Genomic DNA, 19,153 nt, shown 5'->3' with positions numbered 1-19,153 from the left:
AGCGCCTTCTGCGGTCACAAAATACGATGGGTCGCAGAAAACGGTGCAACACCGGCAGCGGGGTTCAGAACTGAGCTGCTCTGGTGGAAAGAGGTAACGGAGCTGGCAGGGGCAGCCGGCAGGGACGGGGACAGAACTGAGCTGCTCTGGTGGAAAGAAGTAACAAAGCTGGCAGGGGCAGCCGGCAGGGGTGGGTCAAACACTCCAGTTCACTGCCACATTCTCTTCTGTCCAACTTTCCGTACTGCACTTAAAAGCGTCCAGCTTTTGGCTAAATAAACACAAAGCAACCAGGTTCACATCTGGGTAAAAACCTTTTTATTATGACAAATGTACAAGATTGATTCATATGAAAGAAATACAGTAAAGTTAACAAAACATATTTTTAAAGAGGAACAAACCGACACGGAATCCATCAGCTTATGTTCACACCAACCCTTTAGTATCTCTCCTCCAAGTCTGACTTTAGACTGTGAACTTGGATCATTGGCCACGACGTTCCCAGCCCTTGAAGCATCCTACCTCTCCATTTATATTTCACGGTGACAAAACTGTCACTAATGCAAAATTTGCTACTATTTCTGTAAACACAGGGGCTAAACATCTTGAGGGAGATATGGGACATATTACAAACACAACTATTAATGCATCCTGTGATGATGGTCAAACCTAGTCATTTTCATCTGATTCCCACAATGCAACAGCCATATAGAATCCCTCAGGCATATTCTGACAAACTAACCTCAAGCCTGACAACACCTAACAAAGTTGAGTACATTGCAAGTAGCACAGAAATGATTCCGGTTTCACCACCAAAATCATCCTTGATGACATTTTTAATTATTCAATGCATTGTGATAGACAAAATGTATAGAGGTTTACCATTGGCGATGAACATGCCAATATTATTATTTTACATTTACGATATACAAAAGGGCTTCCTCCTTCAAAACCCACTTTCATCTTGTACTTTTTCCCATGACAACATTGACCACCATTGTGGCTTCCCCTTGTGTCCAGCACGCGTTTGTGGGCATACGTCCATGACTGGGTCAGTGCATGCAGTAAGGTCATGACGAACACTGAGGAAAAGATCTGCTATTTGAACCTAGCAAACCATTTGGCCACAATGCATCAGCCATGAACACAATGACACCCACAAGAAAACATGCCAATCATCAGATTCCATCACATTAAAAAAGCCTCGTGTGTCAAAGACAACCTTCTACAAAAGAAAACAATTATAAACACAAGCAATCGTACAGAATTGCCAGATAGATTTATCCCAAGATTAAAATGCCTCTAAATATATATTGCAGCAAAAACTAGATATACACACTAAGAACATTAGAGGTAAGTTGAGTTCTTATTATTTCTTGGCCATTTCCCCAAACATTTTGTGGTCTCATTCCAGCATGATTTAGTCTCTATTCCCGTTGACTTCAGGATCCACACCAGCAGTGAACCACCTGACACGATTCCAATATGGAAACCTGCTCACGTGTGACAAACGTACAAAAGAAAGGTTTTGTGTAATCGGAGATATTTATTTAGTCTCCATCGTATGCGTGGAGGAGCGTGAAGTTAGACGGTAGTGTTCTCTACCGTCCGTACCTCACACTCATAGCAAGGGGATTATGATGGGATAAACAGATACTGCAGCTTCTTGCGTGAGAGAACAGTAACTCCGCTCTCAAGGTTTTTAACCTACACACTCATTCGGAGGACAGAGGAAACGACAGCCATTTTACGATTTGATACAAAGGAAAACAATGAAAATTGATGTTTTAATATACAAAAAAACAGTATTATAGAAAAACACCACAAGTAAAATAATAGTTAGAATGCCGACCTAAATACATGACACTACGTCCCAAGACAGAGGGACAGAGAAATGTTGGCAAAGTTTTGGTGTTCGCCAAATCATTCCTATGAGTGATTTAACCTAGAACAAATCCCTTTTTTAACATTAGCATTAAAACAAGTCTAAAACATGGGCAAGAATCACTGATAACATTGTCAGCAATTAAAAATTATATTTATATATGTATACAGTATATATAAAGACTAAACTAACGTTTCTAGAAACATGTGCAGACTCAGACAGTAACGGGCGAGGTGGAGAGGTTGGTCTACTCTAATTGGTCACAAACTGTACACTCAAACATCCAATTAAAAACAAGGAGGTTTCTCCTTAAATGTTGACGGACAATTAAAGTTGACAGAATGACACCTAATTTGGCATGATGTGCTAAGCTGCCTTTGCCGAGAGTTCGAATCAGTAATCATGGGAACGTTTTGAACACAGAAAGACCATGATTAAACAGCACAGCGGTTAAAGACGGGGGATGAAATCCATGATTCCATCTTCAATCACAGGAGACTAATTGGCCTCTAATAGCTAATAGGCTAAGAGGCCTATAGACATGAGCAGGTTGTGTGTCAACAGTCTACTACTGAACCAAGATGAATTGTTGTACCCAATTATAGACCTGGGTATCGATTCGAATTTCAAGAATCGATTCGATTCCGATTCACAAGGTTCAGAATCGATTATCACGATTCAATTCGATTTGATTCAATATCGATTCGGTTAGTGTTACTAAAACCTGTTTGTTTTTGCTGTAACCTTAATTACATTACTGCAAAATTATGCAACACATCAATACTAGGGCTGGGTATCGATACTGTTTTCAAAAAATGAATGAATGAATGAATCATTGAATGAATGAATGAACTATTCATTCCTTAATTTATTCATTCATTCATTAAATAAAAGATCAATTTTGGGATTCATGAATCGATTCTGAATCATTTGATTCAGAATCGATGAATCGATTTTTTTTAAAACCCAGCCATACCCAATTATGTGATATTATTAATTAATATTAATTATGAAGCATTTCAATGATGATTCTGTGTCCAGTTCAACATCAGGAAAGTAATACTATACTTGTCATCGAATGCTCGCAAACTATGTATAAAAACAGTAAGCTTATCAATTGCTTGTGATCCAAAAATAAATAGTCCAACTAATGTAGGCATTTCATTTGGATGTGAAACGGTAAAATACTGCTGTACTACATATTAAAACTGCAGGGTGAGTAGTGAAATACAACCATGATTTTTTTGTCAGTAATCCACAAAACGACAAAAAAGATAATTAACGGAATGAACTTGACACTGAAGCTGGCGCGTCTGTTCGCCCTCTATTAAAACAACCGTTGAGTGGTATGAATGATAATACAAACAATACTGCTCTTTTTCCTACAAAGACCAACAAACAATGAATTAATATCATACAATACAATGTATAATGTGATTGAGACTGAAAGGAGTTCTCCCTGTGGGGGGGGGGGGGGGCAACACTAAAACGGAGCTGTGAGTCGGCTCGGAGCTGAGGCAGGTGTGGGAGCAGAGGTCAGAGGTCACGTAGAGGAGCAGAGCGCCCTGGGCTGTCCTGGAAGTACGCCATAGAAAGCTGGTTCGTCTGTGAGTTCGTCCCCCACGGACAGTTCATCTGTGTCTCACTTACAGTCCCGCGTCTGACTTTACTGTTCGTATGACCGTGGGTACCGACGATGCAGCATTCAAAGTGAAGTGATATGCCATGGAGCAAACGTTATGGGTTCCATGCCCCTGATAACTATGCCATGGAGCAAACGTTATGGGTTCGATGCCCCTGATAACTGTACAATCCCACTGGAAGAGCAAGAGGTTTGAGCGAGAAGGGGGCGTTTCCCTCCGGGCGTGTGCTCTCGTCCTGGGAGGGATGAGCGGGATGACGATGGGACGATTACAAAAACAGAGACGGGGAGTGTTGTGGATGATGTTGGAGAGGGATAGTAAATTAATATAAAAAATACAATACTACAAAAAACAGACGTCTCTTTTTTACAACTGTTCGCTGTTGCACACGTAGTCCACCAGGTCCGTGACCCCTAGGAGGTCGTCCTCCTCCTCGTCCTGCGGCGCCATCTCCTGGGACGCCAGGCCGTTGGGTGCTACGGCGACGGCCGGCGTGGCGACGCTGACGCTCTTGGGCCCCAGCTGGGCCATGAGGTCCGGCGCCCCTCCCAAGGCCCCGCCCCCGGCGCCGGGTCGCGTCATGAAACCCTCCAGCGCCTTCATGGGGCTCTGTCCGTTGGTGGGGGGCAACTCCACCAGGCTGTAGTCCAACGGGTTCGCCCCCTTCCCCAGCACGCCTTCCTCGTCTTCCTTTTCAACTCCCCCTTTCTGCTCCTTCTCCTCCTCCTTCTCCTCCTTCTCCTCCTCCTCCTCGTCGTCGTCGTCCGAGTCGATGCGGTTCACGCGCTTCCGGACCGGACGCTCCTCTTCCTCAGACTCGTCCGAGTCGTCGTCCTCGGACGCCCTTCGTCTCTTCAGCGAGAGTCGCCTGCGGCGCTGGCGCGACTCCTCCTCCGATGACTCCGCCTTCCTCTTCACCCTCCTCTCCCTCTCCTCGTCCGAGCCGCGGGACAGACTCTCTGGAAGTCAGAGAACACGCAACGATGAGACAAAGGTGTGAAAAACAGACATGGGAGGATTCATCATAGCATTGGCGGCCATCTTGGCTGTCTCTCTCGCTTCCCTCAAAGAGACTAACCTCTATCAATAACAGGTGAAAGAAAAAGGAGAAATATGCAGCATTTGCGTGTAATTATTATCAATACTGTCATGGGAGCAGTTTCTAGAGAGACTGTTTAACGGTCTTTTTAACTGTCTTGCATGTTTGCTGATGATTGGTTGCTGCTGTATGTCTGTGCTGGTGATACTCACTGCTCCATGTAGTGTTGCATGTTGTTTTATATATGTGTTGTGATGTGTCAATGTGTGCTGTTTATAACTGTCTTATATCTAACCTTGTGTTATTTTCAATCCCTTTCCTCAAGAGGCTTTTGCTTTTTGCCAGGCCGCCTTTGTAAATAAGAACTTGTTCTTAAATGCTTGCATGGTTAACATGGTATGGCCCTCCCTTATGGAGTTTGTAGAGAACCTATCCTTTGCATAACCACAGTCATAATTTTGTGATGTGATTATACTATGACAAGTGACAACAACAGATATGGTATCTATTGGATGTTTTATTTATTTAATTTTATCATTGTTATAATTATTTTTTCTTCTAGCTTTGATTTGCATTTTTGTATATTTGAAATTCTGAAAATAGAGTAAAAAAAAAAGAAAAAAAAAGAAGCTTGCCTTGTTAAATAAAGGTTCAATAAAAATAAAATAAAAAGCCCCCTAACCCTCTTCCCTCAAGAGGCTTTTGCTTTTTCCCAGGCCGCCTTTGTAAATAAGAACTTGTTCTTAAATGCTTGCCTGGTTAAATAAAGGTTATAAATAATAATAATAGCAATAATAATGCTAATAACAATAATAATATTATTAATAATAATAATCGTAAGAATATTAATAACAACAACAACAATAATAATAAAATAAGAGAGGGAGGCGGACCTTCGCTGTCGGAGCTTGCCAGGCGGCGCCGGGGCTTGACCTTGTCCCGGTTGGTTCCGGCCCGGGAGCCGTCGGACTCGGACGTCTCGCAGTAGTTCACCTGCTTCTTCTTGCTCCGCCGGGACCGCCGCCTGCTCATGTCCAGGTCGCTGTCGCTGAACTCGCTGGAACCTTCCGTCACTGAACCAGAACCAGAACCACAGTCAAGACCTCGGACGCAGGGGTAGGGGGAGGATGTAACGCAGAGTAGAGAGAGATTATTAGGCCCAGTTTACACAGATAATGTTGTTGATCGATGGAGAGCATTTTCAGCTGATTCCATGCCGTCTCTCGTTCCGGTGTTAGCGGCATGCTAATGCTAGCTAACGCAGTAGAAACGGCTAGCATTCAAAGAAAACTCACTTAAACACTCCACCCAAATCAAATCAAATCAAATATGAGCACGGTCTGTTGGTGGCTCATTTGAGTTTTTACACCATCATTTTTTTTTTGTCCAACTAGTCGTTGAACCCATTCGTTTGTTTGGACCTATATGGCTCTCTCTGTAAATAGGGAGGCGGAGCCTATGGGCAAGTTGTAAATAAGACTCTCTGTCCAAAATTCTGAACTACCCCTTTAACAAACTCCATCATTGGATATATGACAACGGAAAGACATAGTAAGAAAAGAGGCTGTTGAGGAAATGTTAGACTGGTCTAAAAATCTCTCCAACTAGATTTTTGAACAACTACACCGACGAGAACATACCCATGTCGTCCTCATCCTCGTCCTCATCCGTCTCCTCCTCTTCGTCGTCTGAGTAGCCTCTCGGTCTGCGTCGTCGGCGCGGCGGCCGGGTGCTCCTCCGGCGCTTGGCCGGCCTCCTGGTCCGAGCAGAGCGGTGTCGCGGGCCGCTGCTGGCGCTGCCCAGGTCGCTGTCGCTCTCCGCATCGTTGTCCGACGCCACGAACTCCTCCTCCTCGGTGCTGCGGGCCAGAGAAGGGCGAGGAGGAAAGAGATTAGTGACCTTGGGGTGACCTTGGGGTGACCCTGGACGACGGTCCTGTGTGGCTGTAGGTTCTCCCTCTAGAACAATCGAAGGCCATGCCCATTCCTCCCAAGAGAACAAGCGCAAATTCGCAAGGACTGCGACCACACACAAGCATGTGCAGCCAGACCCAATTTTTGTGGACCAACCGACAGAGCGAGCTACAACTGACCAACTGACAGAGCGAGCTACAACTGACCAACTGACAGAGCGAGCTACAGAGCTGCTATTCACAGGTTCACGTTCAGATTCACGATTCATAAAGACAGATTGATGAAAATAACCGTTTCGCGGCAGAAAATAGATTTTTTAGAAGCTGCATTCTCGGTGCCCCGTCCGCCGCCATTACATGGATATACTGGCTCACGCTGGATTTTAAATTTCTTCTACAGGCCTCCGAATTACACCAAAGTGATCTCGGTGAGTCAAACGTCTTATAATATGCTGTAAATAAGGTCCAGGTTGTCAATAAAGAGCCTCCTCCTTTAAAAAAAGAAATCCTTCTCTTCGGGAAATGAGTTCTCAATCAATCAATCAAAGCTTTATTTGTATAGCGCATTTCATACCCAGAGGCAACACAATGCGCTTTACAGAGAACAAGGGAGGTGGGCATACGACCCACCCCTACATATTCCATAGGGAAGCTTCTGTTTCTGGGTTCTGTCCTCATCCCTGACCTCTGACCCTGGTGGAGTTACCTGTCGCTGAGGCGGAACTCATCCTCGCTCTCCTCCTCCTCCATGGTGCTGTCGCTGTCCAGGTCGTTGAGGCGCCGCCTCTTCTTCCTGCGCTGGCCCGTGATTGGTGGAGGGGGGCGTCCGTTCTCCTTCCCCTCCTCCCCCTCCTCCCCCTCCTCCCCCTGCAGGATGGTGGACATGTCCTTCCCTCGGTGGCCCGTGATGTTGGCCATGTCCTTCCCCCGGCCGGCTCCTGCATCAGCACAAACACAACGGTGACGCTGACGTGGCTCCTGGAGGTGTGCCCGGGTATATAGCCCTGGTAACCCCCTCACCCAGGCTCGGGGTGGTAAAAGGATAGCTCCTCGGCCCCGAGCCTGGGGGGGAGTGGACAATAACAACCCAAACGAAGAAGAAGAAGCACAAGCACAAACGCGTTGTAGCATGACATGCTTCTGTTGTGTAAGATTTAACTGTTATTCACAATCGTTTAAGTAAGCAGTCAAATTTGTCATTCGGTGAATCACAATGACAAGCTTATGATTTTTATTTTGCTGGTATTATCAGTATTGCCCTCCTACCTCCACCCTCTGCCTCTTTGATATCTTCCTCGATTGCTTCCTCGATAGCTTCATCAAACTCATCAAACCTGTAAACATAAAATTAAAACAAATGTATACTATCATACTCGCATATACCAAATGTATAACACACTCCAAGCCACAGTTTCTAGGGCTGTCCCGAATACCATTTTACAGGCTAAAATTACAGGCTTTAGTGTTTGTTGTCTTCCTGATATTGTGACACGCAAAATGCGTCACTTCCGTTTCCACCACAAGATTTCCCACCAGTGAACTAGCCAGTACACCGAAATTCTAAAATAATACATTCACAGGGTCTCATGCAGTCTCATGTTACGAAAATGATTTTTGGGGTCTTGCTAAGGCCAATTCATAAACTAATAGCAAGTAAAGGTGAATAGTGAACTGTAAAAAATGTAAATGAGAAAAATTAGATCACTGAGCTTTAAATGTTTTACATCTGACTGAAATTGTACATACTGCAGCTTTGAGCTCAAATAAATGGACCCTTAGTTCATACCTGTAGCTAATGGATTTCTTTGCCCTGGTTGACCTTCGACCCCAGCTCTTGCTTTTCTTCACCTCTTTCTTCACTTTCACCACCTCTTCTTCTCTTTCTTCCTCCACCTCCACCTAAGGTGAAGGTCGGCAGACTGTGAGCTCCAGGCAACAATACTCACTTATCAATAGGGCTGGGTATCGAGTCGAATTTTAAGAATCGATTCGATTCACAAGGTTCTGAATCGATTATCACGATTCAATTTGATTCGATTTGATTCAATATTGATTCAGTTAGTGTTACTAAAACCTGTTTTTTTTAGCTGTAACCTTAATTACATGACTGCCAAGTTATGCAACACATCAATACTAGGGCTGGGTATCGATACTGATTTCCAAAAATGAACGAATGAATGAATCATTGAATGGATTAATGAACTATTCATTCCTTCATTTATTCATTAAATAAAAGATCGATTTTGGGATTCATGAATCGATTCTGAATCATTTGATTCAGAATCGATTCAGAATCGATTTTTTAAACCCAGCCCTACTTATCAACTGCTGGGAGTAACGTTAGATATGCAAACATGCAAACAGTGGCCAGGGCTCAGAAGTGGTTTAACAATGTTCCAAACAAAATTCTACAAAATCACTGAATTCTGTATGTGTTAAATTTCCCATTCTTGACTGTAGATACCATCTAGTTGTAGCTACTTACTGAAGGAGTGATGATGTTCTCAACACTGATTCCAACATACACCAAACGCTCTTTCCTGCAGGGAGAAATGGGAATAAAATAGGTTTTCTATATAAGATTGATAAGGGGCCAGGCAGCTCAGCTTTGACAATATTCTGCATCTGAATCCTCTTGCATGAAAAATCTTCATGCATGAAAAATCACCAAACTTAGACCACAGGTCCAGTCCTATACCAGAAGTCCTCAACTGGTATTGTGGGCCAATAGTCCTGATGGTGGCGCTATAGCAACCATCTAAAGTTTAACTTTTTTAAGCCACAGAACATCAAAATGTTTGACTGTAAACAATATTGTATGCAGCTACTGCAAAAACTCGCTCAATAAATCTCAAATCTACATGAAGAAAAGTGACACCGTAGTGTGAAATCATTCAGAATTATCTCACAAACAACATTTTTGACAGAATGTTTAATTCTGTCCTCATTCTGTCCCCCTCAAACTATTGCTCTCCTATGGAAAAAAAAACTACCCACGATCCTATAGTTCAACAGCGCAAGCTCCACCAATCAGAGACGTTGTTGTTGGCAACCCGCCCAATCCCCACCTAGGACAACATCTGGCCAAACAGATTGATTGGCCACTGATTGAGCACAGCTGCAGTTACTCTGCAATTAGCAAAACAAGCCAAAAAACTTTTCAAAAAAACTTTTTAGATAGATAGATATAGATACATAGAAGGATTACTTCCGGGTTGTAAAGCTGTTTCCTGAGAAGCTTTGTGGTTCTAAGGCCTCACCTTCGTTCGGCTCGGTCTCTCTTCTTCAGCACAGCGTCCAGGTTCTGTAGCTGCTCCTCGAGCTTGTCACACAGCTGCTTCTGCAGGGCCAGGCCACGGGACGGAGGATCACACACGGACATGGGAGAAGTGTTAAGTTTCACCTTCTGAACATTTGTAGACTCAAAATCAGGGTGCCGGACTCAGATCTTCACATCTCAAGACAAAGAGAGCCCTAAATAGCTTCCTGTCGCCCCCAATACAACCTTGACCATGACCTGAACGGGCCTACTAATCCTTAGCGTAGATAGTTTTACATATTATATTGTAATGTATTTGTATTTCTAAGGGACTGCATACTATCGAAATGCAACACCTGATATTCCCTGTGATAACGATATATATGTATTTTTGTATTTATGTAATATACACCTTTTGCTCTATATATATAAGCCACTTAACCATGTCCGATACTTACATGTTGACAAGGTGGACAGAACCACTCTCCGTCGGGGATGATCATGAGGGGTGGTCTCAGACAGGCGGTGTGGTAGCCGCTATCACAGGAGTCACACAGTAGGATCTGTGGAGGAGAGACCAGTTGGGTTACTAACAGTTATACACAATACCACAGTAGGATCTGTGGAAGAGATACCACAGTAGGATCTGAGGAAGAGATACCGAAGTAGGATCTGTGGAAGAGATACCACAGTAGGATCTGTGGAAGAGATACCACAGTAGGATCTGTGGAAGAGATACCACAGTAGGATCTGTGGAAGAGATACCACAGTAGGATCTGTGGGTGGAAGAGACGGAGAGAGGTACCAGTTGGGTTACTAACAGTTATACAATACCAAACTTATCAGTGTTGAATATGATTGATGAACATATAACGACCAATCAGTGATGTCAGCCATATCCTGGATATGTTGAGCTAGTCTCGTAGTACAGGGCCCTGGACTGAGCACTTGGACTTTGTTGCCGGGTGCCATGAACGATGGCTGCCCACTTCCCCTGGCTTGGATGGGAAAAATGCAGGGAACAATTTCCACCGGTGACCGCAGATGCATGTGTGTGTGTGTGTGGTTGTTGCCGCTCATTCACCTGTGTGTACTGTGTGTATTTGTGTTCATCAGGGTGTGGCGAGCACAAATACACACAGGACACACAAAATGGAACAGAGCTAGCTAGCTGGGGCAGCGTGTCACTGGTTCACCAACGGTAGATTTTGGCTTTAATTAATAAAACTCAGATAATGATGTAATGTTTTAGCACCCACCAGCTCCGGGTGGTTGGGGAGGCCGCAGTGTTTGCAGGGGTCGTCGTTAGGAGGCAGGTCATCATCAGAGGACGTCGAGTCATCGGAAACACGCCTCTCAACGTTCCTGTTCCTTCTCTTCCTGTTTCTCTCAACCTTGTAATCTTCATCGCTGTCATCCTCCTCCTCCTCGCTATCGTCGTAGTCGCTCGACTCGTCTTCGTAGTCGTCGTCGTCATCTTCATCTGAGCCTTTCTTTTTGCGTCGTGTTCGGGTGTTGGACCACCGGGTCTTCCTCCGTCTACGGCCCTGAAAGAAAACACATCCTGGTCTTAAACAGCTGAACGACAGCGTCACTAAACGACTGTTTCTTCATGAGGAGAATGGGGTCAGATGGAGAGGCGCAAGAAAACGCCAGTGACCTACAGAAACTCACCTTCGTTTTAGGCTGGCCTTCCTGATCGACCTTCTTCTCTCTCGGTTTCTTTTGAAGAGCTTTCTCGTCATCTTCGTCCTTCTCGTTCTCCTCTTCCTTTTCTCCTTCTTCGCTTTTCTCCACCTGGGGTGCGGCCAGCTTCCTCTCCTGCTTCCTGTCCTGGATCTCCACCACCTTGGGTGTAGGCCTGCAGATCCTGGGCGACCTCCTCAGGGACCTCCCTTCTCCTGTGTCGGACTCCGAGTCCCCCCTCTCCTCTCTCCGGAGATCAGCTTTCCTCTGGTGGGCCGGGATCTTAATTTTCAGACGGATCCCCTCCTCTTGAACCTCTGACGAACCTTTATCATCCTTTCCTCCCTTCTCTGCAGGTGCATCTTCATCCCGTTCCTTGTCCTCATCCCCCTTGTCACTGAGTTTGTGATCGTCAGACATCTTGTTGGTTCTTGTGTCACTTGGTTTCTCTGCCCGGGCTGAGAGTTCGCCATCTTTCTGCTTCCCTTTCTCTGGATCAGGACACCGCTCAGTCTCGGCATCTCCTTCCATTTCTTTATCTTGACTGCTGTCTTCTTCTCTTACACTCTTGGCCAGAGAGGCTGCATGTTCTACATCCTCCTTCCTGGTAGTGTGTTTTTTTGACAGTTTCTTACAGTCCATGGTTGGTTGGTCCCTAGCAGACTCACTTTCCAACGACATCTTGCTTTTGTCTTCGTTTTCAGGTTCTTGGTTCTTAGTATCTTTCTGGATCTTAGTGTTGTCAACGGTGGATGTTTCAGAACTTATTTCCATAGGCTCCTCCTTGCGCCCCTCAACTGAGGCAGACATTTTGGGAGAAGGAAGTTGGTGAGCCTCCTTCGTTGAGGCAGCCAGTGTCTCTGTTGCTGCGTCTGGTTCTGTCTCTGCCATTTTCTCTGTTTCTTTACAGGCATCTGGTTTCTCTTTGTCAGGTCTGGATGGTTTGTTGGTCTCTTTCGTGGCGGTCTTCGAGTCTGAGGTAGCCAGTTTCTCTGCTTCTTTAGGCTCAACGTTTGCCCCAGTTACACCAGCGACAGTTTTCGCCTCCTTATTCTTACCGCTAACAGTTTTCTTGGAGTCTTTCTCAAGGCCACATTTTTCCTTCTCTCCAGTGAAGACTTTTCTGTCTTTACCCGTAGAAGATTCTGTCTCCTTGGTAATGTCTGTTGTCTCTGTGTCTTTACAGCCATCGCGTTTCTCTGTGGGGTTTGATTCTTCTTGCTTCTCTATCTTTTTAATGACAGATGATTCCTTTGTTTTTTCCAGGGCTTCTGTATCTTTCTTGACAGGTGGTTTATCTGCCTTTTTGATAACCGACAAAGTACTGGTCTCTCTCTGGCCACTGTCAAGGTTCTCTGTGTCGTTACTCTGTTTCACTATCTCGGTCTTTTTAATGACCGACAATGTTTCATTCTCTTTAGGACCAACCACCTTTGTGCTCTCTTTGTCAGAAATCGTCTCTTTCTCTTTAATGACGGCTGGTGCTTCTGTGAGTTTGGAGGTGTCAGGTTTATCTGTACCGAGGACAGTTCTCCGCGGTTCTTTAACGAGGCTTGTGGTTTTACAGTCAGACAGCTTTTCTGTGACTTTTGTGAGAGAAGGTTTCACCGTCTCTTTCACCTCTGTTGAGTCCGTCTCCTTAGAGACAACCGCTTTCTCCGTTTCTTCAGGGGTGTCCGACTTTACCTTTGCGGATTCAACTGACGAATCTGTTCCTTCACGTTCATCTGGTTGCTGGGACTTGTTAGACGGGGATGTTTTGTTCGTTTCTGCTGACGATGTCTTCTTGTCTACACTGGCCACCGAGACATCAATCTCTTTGGATCTGCTGAGTTCTTCTGGCTTTTTAGCATCAGATGAATTCTCGGGTGGGTTTGTGGCATCTTTTGATGGAGGTAATGTCCTCGCTTTTAAAGGCGTAGCCTCTTTAACGGCTGGTTCATTCACTTTGACTGGAGCTTCAGAGCTTTTCTTCTCTGCCTTCGTAGCTGTGGTCTTGTTCTGTAGATGTGGTTCGTTGGCTTCGCTATCGTTTGCCACCTCTGTCTGTCTGTGTTTCAGCCCGTCCTTGTCTGTGGGCAGATTGGTCGTCTTGTTTTCTTTGGATTCAGCTGACTCACTTTCCTTCCCTGCAGCCTTTGTTGTCGGCTGCTCTTGGCTGTCAGCTGAGTCCTTCTGTGTCTCTTCAGCAGATTCTCTCAACCCATTGTTGAAGCTTTTTTCGGCGGCGTGCTGGGCGTTGCCATTGACACGATCTCTTTTTGCGTCCTTCCCAGAACCCTCTCTGTTCGTCTCGTCGGGTTTCAGAGGTTCTTTGACCTGAGAAACAGATGGGTTTGGAATGATGATGCTGCTGCTGCTGTCAAAATCCTCACTTATTTTCATGTCTCTCTTCTTCAGGGGGATCTTGGCCTGCTGGTCATTCTTAATCGCCCTTTGAAGGTCCTCCGCCATCTTCTTCCTGGACTCCTCCTCTTGTTCCGTCTGTAGCGCTACGGCAGGCTTCTCCGAGGGCGGCTCTTTTGCATTTGTGTCAGCCGCCTCCTTGGTTTCCGACACTTCCATCGGTTCCTCTTTGACGACCGGCGTGTTAACGGCGACGCCACCGGGCGCATCAGGCCGCGCAGCGGATTCTGACTCCTCTTTGATGTCGTTTGATGGCGACTTGGGATGTGCGACGGCTGGTTTTGAGTCTTCGTCCTGGCAGTGTTGTTCGTGGCTCTCTGTTTTCGGTGAAGCCGTAACGCCAGAAGGATCTTGGGAGGCTTTGTGCTCAGCTTCAGCGTCTGAGGTGTCCTCTGTGAATCAGTTTAAACAGAGATGTACACATATAGGGAGTATATGACTGATAGCATTTCTCACCTCCCTTTATAAACTTTTATAAAATGTTCGTAAATAATACTATAATTATGACTAATAATACAGGACTGTTCATTAATTTGTACCCCTTTTATATGCAAATTGTTCAACAAACCATTTTTATCCTTCTTCTCCTCATCCTCTTCGTCTTTGTTTGTCAACAGTGACGGGTCGATTTGGGTTTTCAGCAACGCCAAAATCTCAGCCAAGTCATTTCTCTCCCTATAAAAAGGCATGATGCTTAATTGTTGTCATTTTTCCACACGGCATCAATACCACTGACAGAAGCCCATTAAGTGGAGTTACCACGGGTCCAAAATTAAATTAAGGACTGTTACTCGGCAATAACACAGGCCTAGGTCCTCCTCCGGCAATTTTTCATCTATTTCAACATTATTTTCTAACCAACGTCTCATTCCCAAGTGAACCCTGTGTCTAAAAGTGCATGAAACTCGTTTAAAAAAAGGAAATATGTCTCCAATACCTGACAATGCACTTCCAAGATGATCCATCGAGGTCATCCTGCTCCTCCACATAGACCCTCACGTTGTGGTCTTGGTCCAACTGAAACCAGTACATCTGCCCATCCTTGTCTCGACCAATCGGCTGCAGGCGCATCTTGTCTGCGTCCTCCTCATTGATTGCTGTCTTGAACTTGACATTGTCATCAAACTGGCTCTCACATAGGTACTGGAGAGGGGGAGAAAAAGAGAGGGGGAGAGAAAGAAAGAGAAAAAATTAAGTTGATTTCACCATCAGGAGAAAACGTGTGTTAATTATAGGGCTGGGTTTAAAAAATCGATTCATCGATTCTGAATCGATTGTGAATCAAATGATTCAGAATCGATTCATGAATCCCAAAATCGTTCTTTTATTTAATGAATGAATGAATAAATGAAGGTATGAATAGTTCATTAATTCATTCAATGATTCATTCATTTTTGGAAATCAGTATCGATACCCAGCCCTAGTATTGATGTGTTGTATAACTTGGCAGTCATGTAATTAAGGTTACAGCAAAAAAAACAGGTTTCAGTAAAACTAACCGAATCGATATCGAATCGAATAGAATCGTGATAATCGATTCTGAACCATGTGAATCGGAATCGAATAGATTCTTGAAATTCGACTCGATACCCAGCCCTAGTTAATTACACTAATGACAGACTTCAAACTCACTTTGAGGATTCCAGTCTTGCTCTCCACGGTCATGTCCTTGTAGCCCTTCTTCTCCAGCTCCCATGCCCAGGTCGTGTTGAATTCCTGACAAAGCTACAGTAAGAAACACAGGGAAGCAGAAATTAAAAAGGAAACGTGTAACAGATATGATCCATAATTCATAAGGTACTGCCTAACAAGAAAGGAGCAGATTCAACTTATTTACTTGAAGAAAAATCGGACATTTTTCCTATGGAAAAAAAAAACATGCTTTTGACAATTTGCCCATCATAATGAGACTGTATCCTAACTCGGGGTTCTTACACTTTCTCCTTCTCGAAATTCAAGCCCTTTTCATGCATTTTCCAGGTGCAGTTTCAAGTTTTTCCAGCACCTAAAGCTGGAAAAATAATAAGTAATAGAGACATAAAGCTCAGGAGGCAGAGTGGCCGGCTGGGGATCGGCATTGCCGGTTCGATCCCAGCTACCGGCAGCGCCAACGTGCCCTTGAGCAAGATACTGGAAGCAGCGCAGGTGGAAGCGCAGACATCATGGTATGACAGTGGGATTCATGAAACCATTCGTATCTCGCCAGACTTCTGGATGTGACCTGGTTGTGGATGTATTGGATGTATGATGGATAAATAATTTATTATTATTATTATTATTGTTATTATTATTATAACAGCATACGGATGATAGGGCGTCGATAAATGTGCAGCTGAATACAATCTAAATATCATGCCCCTATATATATTCAGGTTCAGGGGCCTCTTCTATAGAGCCAGATCTGCCATTGCCGAGATTTGATGACTTTCAAAGCTCTTGTTTATATAAGTGACTGAATAAGCATCTAACATATCACATTACAAAGCATCTAGTCTATCACATTACAAAGCATCTAGTCTATCACATTACAAAGCATCTAGTCCATCACATTACCCACTGCTGTTGGTTTGTTTATTTGAATTGCTTGCAATCATGTCACCAGTAGTCTCTCTCCAGACTCAAATATTACACTGAATGGCTGCGCTCTGCATGCTGCTAGACTAATACTGGTGTTCTGAGGGCGTACCGACGGTTCAAAATTGAAAGAGTGACAGGTCGTAGCAGCAAATGAGAGACCCTAGCCCAGGTTAGATGGAACGAAAGAACTCAAATGGGTCTGGCGTTGAGACTAAGTCTACTTGCTAGGCTAGGCTAGAGGTGACGATCTGAAAATGAAATTAATCTTACACCCACAAACTGTTAACCCTGTTAATTGACTATTTGAAAATACCTATGTATGTTAGGTCTTCGGGATATATGACAGTTTATGTTGGGGGCTTATATGACACATATATATGACATATATATATGATATATGACACATAGTCAAGACCTTTACAAAATATAATATTTTGCGGTTACATATGTTTAAGTGATGAATATGTGGCTGCATATACTGTATGCTTAAATGCCAGTCAGAATAGTCTCATGACTATTCTCAGACTACCGTACACGAGGTGAGACTTGACTTGAGATGTATTCGTATCCTCCGCTCGCATCCAAATTGATAAATGTCAAGCTTTGTGCGGAAATGACGTGTATGCGTTTGGTAAACGAGGGCCGCTGTGTTTCAGACATGTTATTGACAGGTCGGTTCTGTTTAATCTACCTTGGCCAGATGCTTCTCCCAGCGGTCCGCTGACACCGACTTGCCGATCTTCCTCAGAAGCTTCACATGTAGGTCCACCAGGAGCTTGGGAACTGGAGAAGGATCATCACAATTTGCATACTCATTATATATGTATTATTCAAGGTGACAGTGTGGGACTGAGTTTTGTTGTTATATTGGATGACAATTCCTGTTAGTATTGAATGGTAATTTTGGGGGGTGACTTGTGCGCATGTGCAGGAAAAGAAAAGGGAGAAAAATGTGAGATGGACATGTGGATACCAGTGCCCGACTTTTTGTTATATAAAGAAACATAACTGCATTCAAGTCCGGTTGTCCGCCTGCCTTTATTAAACCCACACGAAGAGACATTTGGGATAATCTCCTCTTACAACAGTAATAAATCACAGTTGAAACTGATAAAGTGAAGCCTGCATGGAGAATTACATGTTTCAATGTCCATAGAGCCGAACTAATCATCCTGATTGATCGCACCTGTTTAAAGTTACCACTTTATATTAAAATATTTTATTTGACCTTTATTTAACCAGGAAAAGGGGGGTCTCATTGAGATTAAAAATCTCTTTTCCAAGAGGGTCCTGGCCAAGACAGGCAGCAGCAGAGACACGGTTTCAAAACATAAAACAACAACAAATGACAAAATAAACAAGGAAAGACAGTTTACAACATTTAGTACAAAAGTCAACAATTGCCCAAACCAGATTTAAATTATCCACCTACGCTACGGGTGTTTGAGTAATGAATAAAAAATATTAATGTATGAATAAATACACGTTTTATACAATTGCAATTTATTCAAATAACTAGGTGTGAATTCCTTATGTTGCTTAACATTAGACCAATCTGGTCACACAACAACAATGCCGTCGTAATCACGGCAGAGGACTGAGGTATTTAATGTCCTTGGACGAAGTTCAGGACAATCGGATGATGTGTACGACGATAAAACATCCGCTGCCTAAATACTACCAAAAAAATCCGCCAAAACCATTCGAAAGCCTCATTATGTGTAATTACAGCACTCCATTCAGGAAGCCTTGATGTGCGTGCGCATGCGCACTTCAGCGCGAGCGAACCACTACATGCAAAATATAATTTAACTGTAAATATCGTGGCCAATATCTTACTTATCTGAGCCCACTCAGTCCGAGACGTGACAAATACACAACATTTCCCCGAACTGTGAACTAGACCATCCTTGTGCACTACTCTGAGGCCTATACACAACATTTCTGCGTGTGAAGTGCTAGTCCATAGCAGATAAAGGCTGGCTGAAAAATAAATCCTAACATTTCAAAGCCCCCAAAATATGGAGAAAGCCTAAATTATTCGGACATTGGACACTGTAATAACCCAAAGACAAACATCTGCATGCTCCCGAATACGAATGGCGAATTTATGCTTGCTGCAAATCACTGTAATACGCACAATGATGTTTGGAAAGCACACAATAACACAACTAGCACGAAGGACAGCACACTAATGCAGCGGTGTGGAGTCGCAGCTCCCCGCCTGCAGCCCAGCAGCGGGTGAGCAGACCGTACCTGCGGATGTGTCCTGGAGATTCCTCTCCAACTGGGTGAATGTGAGCTCCGGTAGATCCAACAGAGCTCCGTACCGCTCCAGGAACGAGCATATGACGGCGTAGCTCGGGCACAACCCGGGGAAAGAACCCGCCGCTGCCGCCGAAGCAGCCATCTTTTCCTGCTGGTGGATCTGGAGCGGAGCTGGAGGACCAATGACGGCCCACAATACACCGCGTCAATATACCAGGCCCAGAGGTCTTTGCGGTAGAAAAAAAAAATTGGTAATGTAAATGTAAACAAAACAGAATCACTCTGATCACTGATCAAATCTGATCACGCTGCTGTAAAGACCCATTCTATCGTTGTATCCTCACATTCCACCATGTGGCTCGACTGGACTATACTAAGGGTCTGCTAAAGCCATGTTACAGTTGCCATTTTGGAGAACTGGCAAAACGCACATCGAGTATGTGTTTTAAACATTGAGTGTTTGAAACACTGGCATTGG

At 44.2% G+C, this 19,153-nt stretch overlaps 1 protein-coding gene across 1 annotated transcript; it reads right to left on the bottom strand.

The window, feature by feature from the left end:
- Nucleotides 1-356: 356 nt before the first annotated feature.
- On the bottom strand, nt 357-18,817 carry rsf1b.1 (remodeling and spacing factor 1b, tandem duplicate 1; the record flags this gene model as incomplete). Its single annotated transcript, XM_084436768.1, has 16 exons — nt 357-4,487; nt 5,461-5,640; nt 6,208-6,425; nt 7,186-7,417; nt 7,746-7,813; nt 8,266-8,378; nt 8,965-9,019; nt 9,740-9,819; nt 10,197-10,301; nt 10,998-11,285; nt 11,413-14,222; nt 14,399-14,505; nt 14,768-14,973; nt 15,463-15,555; nt 17,099-17,190; nt 18,664-18,817. The coding sequence occupies 16 exons, from the start codon at nt 18,815-18,817 to the stop codon at nt 3,895-3,897; spliced, it is 5,394 nt and encodes a 1,797-aa protein (XP_084292894.1). The 3' UTR covers nt 357-3,894.
- Between the last annotated feature and the right edge of the window lie 336 nt (nt 18,818-19,153).

Source organism: Borostomias antarcticus (assembly GCF_949987555.1).
Source record: "Borostomias antarcticus genome assembly, chromosome: 1".
Taxonomy (NCBI): domain Eukaryota; kingdom Metazoa; phylum Chordata; class Actinopteri; order Stomiiformes; family Stomiidae; genus Borostomias; species Borostomias antarcticus.
Note: the sequence above shows the minus strand (reverse complement) of the source record. Positions and strands in the feature narration are given on the sequence as shown.